Here is a 13713-nt window from a genome sequence, read left to right on the forward strand (position 1 = left end):
GGGGGGTGGTTCAGCTTCGCGCGAAATGCCCGCTGTTTCGGTGCTTGAAATTAAACGTGGAAAGTACGGAAAGCAGGCGGAGAACAAAGTCCCAGCTGCGATTGTGATAATTGGTTTTTTTCCCCCTGAGCAATAGAGCCGTCTCATCTATGCTGCTTTCCTGTTTTTTTTTTTACAAGTATTTATACTTGCTTTCCTGTCTTTAACGTTGTTTAAACGTTGTTCAGCCTGGAGCAGAGGAGGCTGAGGGGAGCCCTCATCGCCCTCTACAACTGCCTGACAGGAGGGGGGAGCGAGGTGGGGGTCGGCCTCTTCTCCCTGGGAACAGATGATAGGACAAGGGGGAATGGTCTGAAGTTGTGCCAGGGCAGGTTTAGGCTAGACATTAGGAAAAACTTCTTCACCGAAAGGGCTGTCAGGCTCTGGAATGGGCTGCCCAGGGAGGTGGTCGAGTCCCCATCCTTGGAGGTATTTAAAAGAAGGATAGATGAGGTGCTTAGGGACAGGGTTTAGTGGTGGGATGGCAGGGTTAGGTTAAAGGTTGGACTCGATGATCTCAAAGGTCTTTTCCAACCAAAGTGATTCTATGATTCTATAATTTTACAAGTATTTATACTTGTTATTTTATGGTAAATTTCAGTCAGCTTATCTTCCTCAAGAGCACTGCGTTTTTTTCTTTTACTCGGAGGTGACTGAATTGTATGTCTTCTAAGAGAAGAAAAAAAAAAACCAACACCCCCCCCCCCCCCCCCCTGCCACTTCACAGCAAATCGTAATGCCTACCGTTAGCCAAAGGCTAGATATCTATCGTATAAACAGTGAGGTAGGTCCAAAGAACCATGAGTCAGAGACATGTTGTGATGAGGCTCTCTCTGCCCTTCTGTGTCTGGCTCAGCCATTCCTCTGACCTCCTCCGAGCCTAGCTAGGCAACCACCCCAAACACGCACCCCCAGCACGGGGCTCGGAGGCAGGGTTTGTTAGCTGGCCTGGAAAGGCTAGATATCTATCGTATAAACAGTGAGGTAGGTCCAAAGAACCATGAGTCAGAGACATGTTGTGATGAGGCTCTCTCTGCCCTTCTGTGTCTGGCTCAGCCATTCCTCTGACCTCCTCCGAGCCTAGCTAGGCAACCACCCCAAACACGCACCCCCAGCACGGGGCTCGGAGGCAGGGTTTGTTAGCTGGCCTGGGGCAGCAGCCTGCTAACAGGGCTGCTCTGTTTCAAAATCTGCACTGGTATACCAGAATAGGGCTGCGTCTGCAAGCCTCTAGTACAGCCAGAGAGGTTGCACGCTGTACGCACAGCTAAGATCAACTGTAGGCAAGAGCAGTGGGCTGAGCTCAGCAAGGGTGCTTCTGGATAAAAATAAATTCTCTCAAAATTTTAGGATGATTTGCGCGTGTTCATCGCTATGTGATAAATGGAACGAAAGAAAAAAAAGATTTGGCTCAGAATTTGCTAGTCAGCCTCTTCTAATTCCTGATTCTAATGTGCAAAAGGCAAGGAAAACAGGAACAAGTCCAGGAATGGAATTTATAGCTGATCTCAAATGTCACTAAAGGAAGGACTCATCCAACCCCAAAAAGATTTCGAGTGTGGTTATATAATTAGCAGTGAAGCTGTCTCTTCATCGCACTGTTTTTATTTCACCGCTGTGCATACATTGTTGGTTTAAAAAGGGAAATAAATTATGTTTATCAAAAAACATTTTCTCTTAGCTTCAAAACGTTATAAAAATATTGTCAGTAACTTGTAGATGAATATTTAGGGGGGAAAAAATAGTTGTTGGTAGAAATGTATTATCATTACAAATATATTTACTGCTGATCAGTTGCTGCTTGTTTTAAGGTCTGCATTTTTGTTCCTTTATTCCTCTCTCCAGGATTTGGAATGCTTTGACTGATAATTATGGTAACGTAATGCCAGTTGACTGGAAATCTTCCCACACCAGAGCTTTGCACTTGCCAACACTGAATCTTTCAGAAAAAGGGGTAAGTTCTGATAAGCAGAAATACACTCAGCAGGGAAATAAAACAATTTGCATTTGTATAAAAGAGTGTTGTTATAAAATGGCTTAAAATATTTTTAGTGCTTGGCATTATACATGAGAGGTTTTTAAAAATCAAACCACCATTGAAGTATGTTTGCATCTCCTTGAGTTAGAATAAGTCTGGGTTAGTTTTAGATGGATGTTCGTTAGAGCCAGAGCTTGATGGAAGAAATTGTAAAATGAGAAAGTGTTCCACATAAAAGCTTTCTACTGTCTGTTTCTTGTTGAAATGTTAAACCTTTCTGGATAAGGGAGGAAAAGAGGCAGGAGTACTCTGATTTAGTAAATCCAGTATGGACTTAAGTTCATCCCATTCTGCAGTCAGGTGGAGACAAAAGTGGCTTATTTTACAGGAAAGGTGACCCAGGAGACACTGAAGTGCAAGAGTTTGTTTTGTTTTGTTTTTCTTATTTAACAGGTAGAACAGTTGTCTGGGGAGAGAGCAGGGCGTGAAGAGCTTCAGAGAGGTTTAGAGAAAGAGTTGTCCTCTGATCTTCTTAAAAGTGGATTAAAATGCTTCAGGAAGAAAAAATAGGAAGAATTCCCATCTCCCAGGTCTTCTGAGGAAACGAGTGGCTTATCTTTTAAATGTAGTGAAGTTATGTTGTAAAAATATCTGTGTGTGTAACCTGAGAATAAGGTAATGCTTTGACTTCTGCCATCCATTATATAAACAACAGCTACTTTTTACTGCAACGGTAACAAAGATTGTCCCGCTGAAGAGGATACTTTGGTGTTTGGCAGGGGAGGATGGCAATTTGGAATTCACTTTCTTGATTTGAGTCTGATGAATTTCCCTTTAATTTGACTTGTGTTTATTCTAATTTTTATTAGAGTGTTTGTACAGATTTTGTAAGTGGTTCTAGAGTAATTAAATCCTTACTTTAAAGTAAAAAGCCTTAAAAGCCCCCATGCTGTGACCTTGTTGTTGTGTGACTGAAAAATGGACCGGAAGACTGATGGATTCCTTGATAAGGAACTAGGTAAAATATAAAAAAAGTTTCATATAGTTTTTGTAAATTGTTTGCGGGGAGTTATGAAGGAACTACATAAAAAAAACCCATAAAGTGGTGTTGCTGGATTAGAAAGAATCTTAGGTGTGCTGCCAGTAGAGGGAAAATAAGTTTATGGATTAAACATATCTCAAGTTTTTTTCAGCCTTCACTCCACCTGGCATGCCTTTTGATGTGTAAAGCCCATCTGTTTGGGAGCGTTTGACATACTTTTTTTATACTTCTCTGTGTTTCGGCGGTATTTCTAGATATGTGACAGCACATATGGATCAGCTACGTAGCTTGTTTTAACTTTCCTACAACGAATACTAACAGCTAAGCAACACTTCCTTGATGCGTTTGAAACTAATAATATGCTGTTGAACTTGTGCATAAAGTATTTATCTTCCTGTTTCAGTAGGAAAAAAATGTAAGGTGAATGAGGCTGATTCATCTCATCTTTGTTGCTTCATGTCACAGATCTGTGAACGCTTTTGTACGGCTCTGATGGCGAAAGAGGTAGTTGGGTGGAAGTGTTGTACAGTGGTACAAGGAACAGAATTGTGCAATTGCATGTTCATTGTATTTTTGTTAGATTACTTTTAAACAAGTTGTTCCCTGGTAGGATTGTGAGGACAGAAACAGGCACAGAGTGCGGCTGGGTGGAAGGCCAGGCGATCCTTTTGGCATCAGCTGTAGCTTGGGCTGGTTTAGGTGGTTTATTAGCCTAAATTATCAGAGTGTATTCTGAAAGTCTCTCAAAATGTTGTTTCTGGAGGTGTCAGGAGGGGAAGCTGACCTCCTTCTAGATAAACTGTCATCCTTGCTTACTGTCCCATAGTTGTCATAATCCTGTATACCTGGAAAAACATTTGAGGACTGCAGACACTAAAGAATGCCAAAACTGGGATGTATCTGTGCAGTAGGTGAACAGATATTCTTAGTGGAGCCCTGTCACTGCATGGTTATTGCAAATCAGATCCCGAAAGAAGTGGGCGTTTGACTTCATTCTGACAGCTGAAGAAATAAAAATTCTATGTTTTCCCCTATTGACTACCTATCTGGGGCTATCAGTAGCGTCTTCAAAATGAATCTGGAAACTATTAAGGTTTCTCAAGAAACTGGGAAGACTGGAGGAATGACAACAGAAATTGAAAACTGATACAGTGAGACCTAGGACTTTATACAGCTAGTCATAATGCTTGTAAATTAGCTCACAGGTCAGTTAAAGGGATTGAGCTCAAAATGTCAAAGGCTAGGGGTTGCAGCTTTTGGGGGCTGGGGGGTTTTTCTCGGTTGGTTTGGCTGGCATCTAGTAATAGACAAAGTACAGAAAAAGCAATCAACTTTGTAGATAAACTAGAATATATCACCATGTGAGAGTAAAATATACGTGACTGATTAAGGAGGGGACTTAAATATTTTCTTTTACTCTATGTACATAATCTTTGGTTTTGAAGGGTGTGTGTAATTTGATGGTATATGTGCGGGAACAGCATTACTTCTGTTTATTTTAAAAATATATTGTTGAGTATCTCAGGGTCTTTAAAAAAAGAATCTGGGGTGATAACCATGTTCTGGTTTTTAAAACACCTTTTCTTGTGTGTCTTTTATATGAAAAAGTATAACTATAAAAGCATGTAAAATTACAGGTTTGTATAATGTTAGAGATAGGTTTTCACCCCACACTGACAAATGTATATATATCGTCATTTAAAGATCTACATTGGATTGACTGCCTTCTGTGCAGATATCTGCATGTCACTGTGTATATGGTTTTTATATGCTGAGGGTATTTCAAGAGTGACAGCTGTTTTAACTTTCTCCAGTTGCAGTTTTGATTTCGGTTGTTAAGCTACTTCAGTTTCCAGGTATTTGACAGCAAGAATCATTGATTCCATTATTATGGGCAAGGAATCTGTTTCATTCTTAAAATTCAGTATTAGTTCCCCTTTTGTTTTTTATGTATATACATATATTTTTATATATATACACACACACACACACACACAAATGTGTGTATTGCTATTTATATAAATGCAAATTTTCCTGCTTTCTAGGTAAATGATAACTTGAACCTTGACCTGTCAGATGATGAAGAGCTGAGAGAACAGTTGGATATGCATTCTATCATTGTTTCCTGCATCAACGATGAACCACTCTTCACAGCAGAGCAGGTAGAGTGTTCAGCAAAGACAGTGGTGTTGCAGAAGTACTTGCTTTTAGTCCGTGACTATTTTTTGTTCTTCTTCCTTGCTGTTCACCCTAGCTAAGCTTCTTGACTGATCTTTATTTAGGGTCATAATAATGTGTGAGATTATTATTACATCATTCAGATTTGAAAAATATTCGAGTGCTTCAGGTCAGGTTGACAGTCCAGGGTCTTTGAAATCTTCATGAATTTCTTACCATGAATTAGTCAGAAATACTACTGAATTAAGCATATATGTTGCAAAGCAAAAATACTTTCAGAATGTTGGTGGTATTGTAGAGTTTGTAGTTTTCTAGTGTGACTGTATGGCCATTCGTATCTTCATGTGGCTTTGTGCTTAGCAAGAATTCTTTGACGTTTTTGCCTAACATGAGAGCAGATCAAAAATCTGCTACTGAGCTTTCAAATTACTTAATGCCTAAAGGCTTCTGTTCCAAATACATGCATTTACTTCAGTTACCTTGAAAATTCCTCTTTGAGTAAGGTTAATGACTGTCCATTAAGAACCTGTTTAGTAAGCAAACACAAGAATATATTTTCTTGTTTAAATGGTCACCTGTGAACTCTGATAAACCGGGTTATTAAGAGTACAAGAGGAGGATTGCCTGAACTGCCTCAGCTCTTTTTTACTCTGTGGTGGATCTCGGCACTGTCTACAGCTTTTAAACCTGTAAGAGTTGATGTGTTATTTATTCAGCTGTTCAGTTAATAATTTAGCGTGTAGAAAGATGGTAATTTCTGTACTGAAAAGTACAGATTTTCTGTTCTCATACTTTCTGTCTGGCTCAGGTCTTACACCTTGGGATGAAAATCAGCTTCAGGTTATGATGGATCAATTCATAAAATTTTTCATAAGCACAGTAGGTGTCCAGGTTATTCAGAGCTTTTTTTTTTTTTTTTTTGCTTAGAGGAGTGTAGTGAAGTGGGGGATGGGGAAGTAATTGATTTTTGTTGTTGCTTTTTTTCCCTTCAACTGAATGTTCAGGAAAGATATTCCAGTTCAATCTTCAGTTCAGTTCTCTTAAGCAGAACCATGTGTACCTTCATATAGAAATAAGCATGTAGTTTCAGCACACTGCTTGTTATGAGATCACCAATTTACATTGACAAGGTATTCTCAGAGCAAGGTTGGGGAGGAAATGTCAATATGATTTTGTTGATTCTCTTCCATCCAGTCTTGGTATTAGTTTCATCCAGCAGCATCTCTGCTAATTGAAAGTTTAAAAAAAAAAAAAAGCAAAACAAAAAACCTAAGTTCTTAGCAGCTTTACTTCAGATTGCAGGCTCCTTCTCTTCATGCAGGGGTTTTCATAAGGGTTTTCATTTTTCAAGGTGATTGAAGAAATAGAGGAAATGATGCAGGAATCGCCTGATCCAGAAGATGATGAAACGCCCACCCAATCAGATCGGCTCTCCATACTTTCCCAGGAAATTCAGACACTCAAGAGGTCCAGCACGAACAACAGCTATGAAGAGAGTAAGTGACACTCATTTTGTATTTTGCTCTTATGCTTATTGAAGATGGTTTAAAGGGTAAGTTTGCCATGTGTTTGATTTATAGCAAGTCCTTCTTATGAAATATCTGCATTCAAACATATTTTCAAAATGCCCTAAAAGAATAAACTAGATCTAGAACATAAACAGGAGACTTACCTTTGTCAGCTTTCATAACTGAGAATAAAAATAAAACTTTATAGGATTTCAAATTAAAGCAAATGTGCTGGAGCTTAATTCACTGGAATGAGGTCCCTTCATAGATAAAGTGGTAAGTCGATCATTTTTATTAAACTTTATTAATTTCTGTATTTTAAAGTGAGAAAGTTTCTTGAGGGCAGTGCACTGTGTTTAAGAAAATTAGCTAAAGCTCTCGAAAGCTATGCAGTAAATAAAGAAAATGGTGTTTCTTTGGTACTGTTTCAGTCACTGCAACGTATCTTGGTATAGAATAACACAAAAATAAGGCAACAGTTGCACTTTTTTTCCCCATAAGGTCCTTGGATATCTCTCTCCTCCCATTCCTCTTCAAAAAGTTAAAAAAAACCCCTTTGTATCTTCTTCTAATCAAATGAAATAATATCTTCTTCCCTATACAAAAGGAAAGGAGAAATTACATGTATAGCTTAATTGTAGTAGACTGAATTGTGTGTAAAAGAAGCCTGTGATTAATCAGTTTCATGATGGAAATTTGTTTCATCTGCACATTTGTCAGACATCAATTCTAGAAGGTGATAGGAACGCAAAGAATATTTGCTAGATGATCCTTCTACTCTGGTCCCTCTTACAAAGTTCGGTGCTTCCTTTCCTGTAGTCTGGGTCAGCAATATAAATTCTGTAGAAGATTCTGAAAACTGACTGACCCTTTGTGACATGACTTACAGTTTCTGCTACACTTCAGATTTATGGAGGAGATCCCATTTTCGTGGTTGGACTCTTAGCTGTTATCAACACATAAATTTCAGGAATGTGAAAACAAAGTGTATCCTGCTCAGCAGAGCTTCCTGCTTTTCTGACAGTTCCATATGTCCTTAGTTTGGAGCTAATCAAGCTTGCTTGGTATTTCGTATCATATTTATTTTGCTTTGCCTGAGGAGTTCAGCTTGTCTGTAGCATCTTTATGATTTAAAGGTCAGCCTTGACCAAACAATGCCTTGAGTAACTTTGGCAGATAATTTAACTTTGCTTCAGCAGTTTCTCAGAATCTGCTTTCATGTCACTATTTTATGAAAACCTCTTGATACCTTTTGTGTGTGTGTGTGTGAAGCTGCTTCAGAATTAGTCGGCATCTGTCTGAAACTGTTGCAGGGTTTTGCTAGAAACTGTCTGGCTTTTATAAGACAAGTCAGAGGTGTTAATATTTAGGATTGAGAACAGGAAGTCGAAGCTTGTATTTACTTTTTTTCTTGGATAGGAAAAGACGTGTGTTAAGACAGTCCAAAAATAAAACCAGTTACAGCTCTGGTTACACAGGTGAGTCCTTTAGCCTACATATCTAAGATTTAATCCAAGTAATCTTCTGCATTTTAATTACTCTGACTTCACTCACCTGTGTCAGCTGAGTAGTTCCTATGTGGCCCTTTTGTAGCGTTTGATAAGGACGACTAATCTATTACAAACAAGTTGGGTAATCTGCACCTATGTTTTTGGAACAATTGTTACGTAGGCTGTGAAGCTGGTTCTTAAGTGTTGTGACTCACTGGTGCTCTCTTCACTCTTCTTTCACAAAAAGAGAACAGTGGTGCAACCTATGCTTTTAGACTGTCCATTGTACTGAATGCACATGGAACTTACATTAATTTTTACCAGAGTATACTCAGTTTCACAGGCCATAAAGCCTATTTTGTGACTTGCACCTACAGAGAGCCAGATAATCTTGTCACTGAATTTGCCATTCTTTCCCCTGCTTATGTCTGAGTTGATGTTGCTATTTGCTGTTGCTGACAACCAGAACTGACTTTGGAAAAAGTTTTTGCAGTGGCAAGACCTGCTGTGGTATGTGCAATGACTGAGCACAGCCAAGATCTGCGTTACAAGTAGAGGCTATAACCTGCATACTACATACTTAGAGTAGTTTGAACAACAATATCACCTGATGGATGGTTCAAACTACTTGAAAATTAGATACTTAAGCATAGGGTACTGTTACAGTGTTTGAATAGAGTTTAAGGCCTAAGCTAGTCTGAAAAACTGTGGCTCCTTGCTGGAGAATTGCCTTAACAGTTTTCGTTGCTTTTTCTGTAGTGAGTGACAAGGACCTTTCTCCAATCAGTTTTCCGTGTGGTAATTTGAGGGAAAAATCACATTTCACTTACTACCTCTGATGCTTCTAAGAGCTATACTTTTTTATCGTTTGTGGCCTTATTTGTATTTTTCAACACTTGTCCATAGGTATTTTCACTGATAACAGGGTTTTTTTTAGACATGACATTTACTAAACAAATCCAATGTAACCAAATAATTGTGAACATCTATGCAGTGTCCTTAAAGAGATCGTACCTTTCAGTATAACCAGGAGTAGCTGTTTCTCAAATGCCGATGAAAATTGTGTTGTTTGACATAGCAAATGCTGGGACTTTTGAGCTTCCGAAGTGTGTCAGACTTAATTGGGAATGGAAAGCAGTCCTTAAAGAACATGCTCACTTTTAACCCAAGCAAGCCTCAGAACATTTTTCGTGGTCATAATTTCACTCTCTGTAAAACATGACCCAACAGTACCTTTAAAATGCAAACCTGGAGGGGTTTTTTGTTTCCAAACTGACATTTTACAGGCTCCTGATTTAGCTTTGACCAATTCAGTCTCATGCTTTCTCAAAACTATTAATGCTTATTTTTGATTGAAATGAGCCTGTCAGCTAATTTTGATCTAGGTCTTTGTTTCCGGCAATGCAAGGCCATGCTTTTGACTGCAATCCCCAGGCAAAGAAAATCTGGAGGATTTTGTTGGGTTTTTTTACTAAATGCATCTAAAAATATTATCATAAAAGCTTGGCACAAGCCTTTATTAATATGCATGCATACATTAGCAATATCCTCAAGAAGATTCCCTCACTCATAGTTTCTGTATTGCTGTAGGTGAAAAATCCAAGGATTCCAGAAATGCCAAAGTGTTGATTGTTGTGTCAGAAAATATGGAGACCTTTTACTTTGAACAGTGAGTGTAGGTGGAAAGCAATAGTTAACAGAGGTGCAGTATTAGAAGTTTGGCACTTACTTCAGCTTCCTTAACTGCAAGAGCAGATTATCACAGATTTCTCAGAAATAAGAAAATTTAACATCTTCTTGTTGCTAATCTAGTTGCCTCTGTGATGTGTTTATTGCTTTAGGAATATTGGTTTGTTCTATGTAGAATTGAATATTTTGTTCAAAAAATTTCAGAGTACTTTTTTCTTGTAATTCCCACAAGTATTCTCATGCTTAAAATCTTGACATATTACTTTTTATATGAACTATTTATAGGAGTAAAGAGATTGTCTGTTGCTGAGTTAAATGAACTGCTAGAAGAAATTGAGACTGCTATTAAGGATTATTCTGAGGAACTGGTACAGCAGTTGGCTCTACGAGATGAGTTGGAGTTTGAGAAGGAAGTGAAAAACAGCTTCATTTCTGTCCTCATCGAAGTACAAAACAAACAGAGAGAACACAAAGAAACGGCAAAGAAGAAAAAGAAGCTGAAAAATGGTAGTCCTCAGAATGGCAAACAAGAAAGAGGTCATATGCCTGGAACAGTAAGAAAATTTTTGTAACTATTTATACGTTCAAAGTATTTTTTTGTTTTTCCCTATGGGAAGTGGTAGTCCTAGATCATATCAAGATACCTGGTACTCCTGCTTCCATGCCTTCCTTCACAGGCAAGGCTTAGGCACTTCCTATGGAGGGGTTTTTTTTTTCCACAAGGTCGTATAAAATTTTACTCTTATAGTCAAAAAAGATTTTTTTTTTTTTTTTAATTGATTGCAAATTAGCCTGGAATCAGCATTCCTTTCTTGCAAAAAATACTGTCTTTGGATATACTGCTGTGTGTTCTATTGTCAGTAGGCAAACTCATTTATCTGTTTGGTTTCACTGTGTGAATTTTATTATGTGTGTACCACTGTTAGTCTTGCAGGAAACTGAGTAGTATTGTTAGTGTAGTTGTACAGATATTTATTGATCATGTTGATTTTCAGGTAGCAAAAAAAGTCCAAGTCTTACCCTGGATCTCTTGAAACCTGTGGCAGTTACTGTGTCCAAGGAGAGACAGGGGTGAGGTCAAAGTGTAGTGCAGGTGTACAGGGAGGAGGTAATTTGGTTTATTCTTTACAGGACATAGCAACAAAAGGAAAAACGTCTTTCAATCAGAGTTTGACTAATAGGAAGCAGAGAATGAGAGAAATTAGGTTATTATCTTGTCAATGCAATTTTTTCTTTCTTATCTGTCTAGTATAATTTTAAATTACTCAAGTGGGATATTAATGTTAGAATTTCTTAGTGTCTCTTATAGATGTGGAAAATGAGGTTAATGTATTGTAGATCTTGGCTAAGTCCCAGAAAGAATGCTTCAGTTTGATATCAGAAGGTTTTTAGGTTTGTTTTTCGAACATAAAGAGTAAACATTTGTAATGAAACATGAATTATTCAGAATTTACAAGAATAAGATACCTGTGTTATAATCCAAATGGAATTCTGGCCTTCTCTGCCTAATGAAAAGTGTTTGTGTACATAGCTAAATTTTAATGGAACTCTAAGGAAGTATATGTCTGGAAAACAATACAAAATTGTCAACCCTTTGCAAGAGCACAGTGAAAAGTTCAAATGTACTCTTTTTTTGGTTGTCAGGCACAGAAAACCAAAAAGTGCTGTTCTAACTAGAAAGAAAAACAATTATTTGGTTTGGGCACTTTGGTCAAGTGACTCATAAGCTATTCTGGTTGCTTTCAAGTTTAGAGACTTGAATGATGCTTTCATGTACGTGGTCCCAATATAAGACATTTTCATGTTTGGTTGCTTCAAGGTATAGATGTATCAAATTGCTTTCTGAGAGGGATTGAATGAACTAGCTCCCAAGTAAGACTGTAGGCTGTGTGTGTGTGGTTCCTTTGAAAATAGCTTTCGCTATCACCAAGTACAGATTTGAGAGCCTTCTCCCAAAAAGAGGTGCAAGCTTCCTTCCTTCAACACTTTTTTTTTTTTTTTTATTTAAGGAAGTGCTGAGAATGTGCATACAGGCAGTATGTTCAAGTAACTTTGTGACGAGTGAGTTTCTGTTAATAAATAATGTCTAAATCAATAACTTTATTAACTAAAACAATAATGAAGTCTCATTTAAATACAGAGCTTGGAAGTAGGTTAAATTTTCATACGCTTAAGAAAATCAATTCTCCTGTAGATATTAAAATTGAATTTCAGTAAATAGAGGTTTTAATTCTCTGTCCTTGATACAGTCTTTGGGTAAATCACTTTCTTAGACTTCTAAAACTTTTACCTCTCTCACAAGGACAAACTGGGGAGTAATTAAAAATAGTCAGGGCTTGAAGATACCAATTCCTTTAAGCAGGATATCTTAAAAGAGTTAAGATGGCTTGGGCAACATCTATGTCTTATTACTGACCTCGTTGTGCTTTAGAAGGTAAATGAATACTGTATTCCAGCACATTTTATTCCCCCTCCCACAGATAAATACATTCAGGTAAACGTGCTGAGGTGTGCACATCACACTGCCCTGTGTCAGCAGCTTGACAGTTTCTTCTTTTTATGTTCTTGTCAGTTGCTGGTTTTTATATTTCATACTAAACATCAAAACTTTTTTGGTGTTTGGTTTGTTTTTTGGGTTTTTTTACTTCTCTAGCAAGCAAAAAGGATTACAAAGTTCAAGAAAATGTGGTTGGATTATATATTAATTTTGTTCTTTACTTGGGATTCCATGATCCATGCTACGAAATTAATATGGGTGTGTCATTAACTAGTTGTGTATATTTTATAATATTACAAAAAAATGGGAATACTAGTTGTTGCTTCAGTTGTGGAAAAGGAAGCATGAAAGCATAAAATGTTTCAAAGAAGTAGAGCTGAAAATTACTACCTCTGAACAGTGTTTCTAGTAGCTGCTTAAAATCTGAAAAATTGGTATCGACAATGTCTCTAAAAGTATATTGCTCAAACACTAATTTTGAAGGAGATTGTACTGTGAACAAAGCCTACAAAAATACTAATTTTTTACATTTTGAAATGAAACAGCCTTAAAAGGCAAGTCTCAATTATTGGGTCTGCAGTGTGAAGATTTTGTTTGATTAAAATTTGATGCACATATACTGCTTAACTGCCATTATATGGTGTGCTTTTTAGTTACAAAAATTAAGTAGGTGAATGAAAAAAAATAGAAATGTGCTGAAATACATTATAGAGCTTGTCTTTGACATTCGTCTTTTATAGTCTTAATAAATGCTGATTAATAGTCTTCTGAACTTTTCTCTGTCCCTTTTTTTCTTTCTGCTATGTTTTCACTACTTTTAGCGCTTCAGCATGGAAGGGATCTCAAATGTCATACAGAATGGCTTCCGCCACACGTTTGGAAACTCGGGTGGAGAGAAACAGGTGCTGGGCTATCTTCTCTCTTTTCCTTATTCTTTGCCTGCACTTTCGGTAGGAGCCAAGATCTTGAAAATGGGCAGTAGTTGAAGATAAATGCTGAGACAGGAAAAAATAGGAGAAGAATGTTGGAATCTGTCCTCTTCCCCTGCCTCAGGACTCTGATCAGCCTGCAATCTCTTTCTCTCCCCAACAGCTCAAGACAGGACTTGATATCCTGATGCACTGAAATAAGAAATAAGGGTTATTACCCCAGATTAGAAGTCTGTTTTGGCATAGTGCATGCTTCAAATACATTGCATGTCTGTAAAAATCTAATATCCAATCGAAGAATATGTATCAGGTTAGATGTAACATTTCAGCCTTCAGCCTTAAGGACTTAGGGTAACACCTACA

At 37.7% G+C, this 13713-nt stretch overlaps 1 protein-coding gene across 5 annotated transcripts in view; it reads left to right on the plus strand.

The window, feature by feature from the left end:
- The first annotated feature begins 1890 nt into the window (after positions 1–1890).
- FEZ2 (fasciculation and elongation protein zeta 2) overlaps positions 1891–13713 on the plus strand; it is a 30231-nt gene continuing 18408 nt past the window's right edge. For all 5 annotated transcript variants that reach the window (XR_004841731.1, XR_004841733.1, XR_004841734.1 and 2 more), the window contains exons 1-4: positions 1891–1993; positions 5105–5221; positions 6589–6733; positions 10210–10478. Coding sequence is in view for 1 of the 5 variants with exons in the window: in XM_035892537.1 (XP_035748430.1) it covers positions 1922–1993; positions 5105–5221; positions 6589–6733; positions 10210–10478 (603 nt within the window). In the remaining 4 variants the exon portion in view is untranslated. The remainder of the gene's footprint in view (positions 1994–5104; positions 5222–6588; positions 6734–10209; positions 10479–13713) is intronic.

Source organism: Egretta garzetta, unplaced genomic scaffold (assembly GCF_000687185.1).
Source record: "Egretta garzetta isolate BGI_Z169 unplaced genomic scaffold, ASM68718v1 scaffold130, whole genome shotgun sequence".
Lineage (NCBI taxonomy): Eukaryota > Metazoa > Chordata > Aves > Pelecaniformes > Ardeidae > Egretta > Egretta garzetta.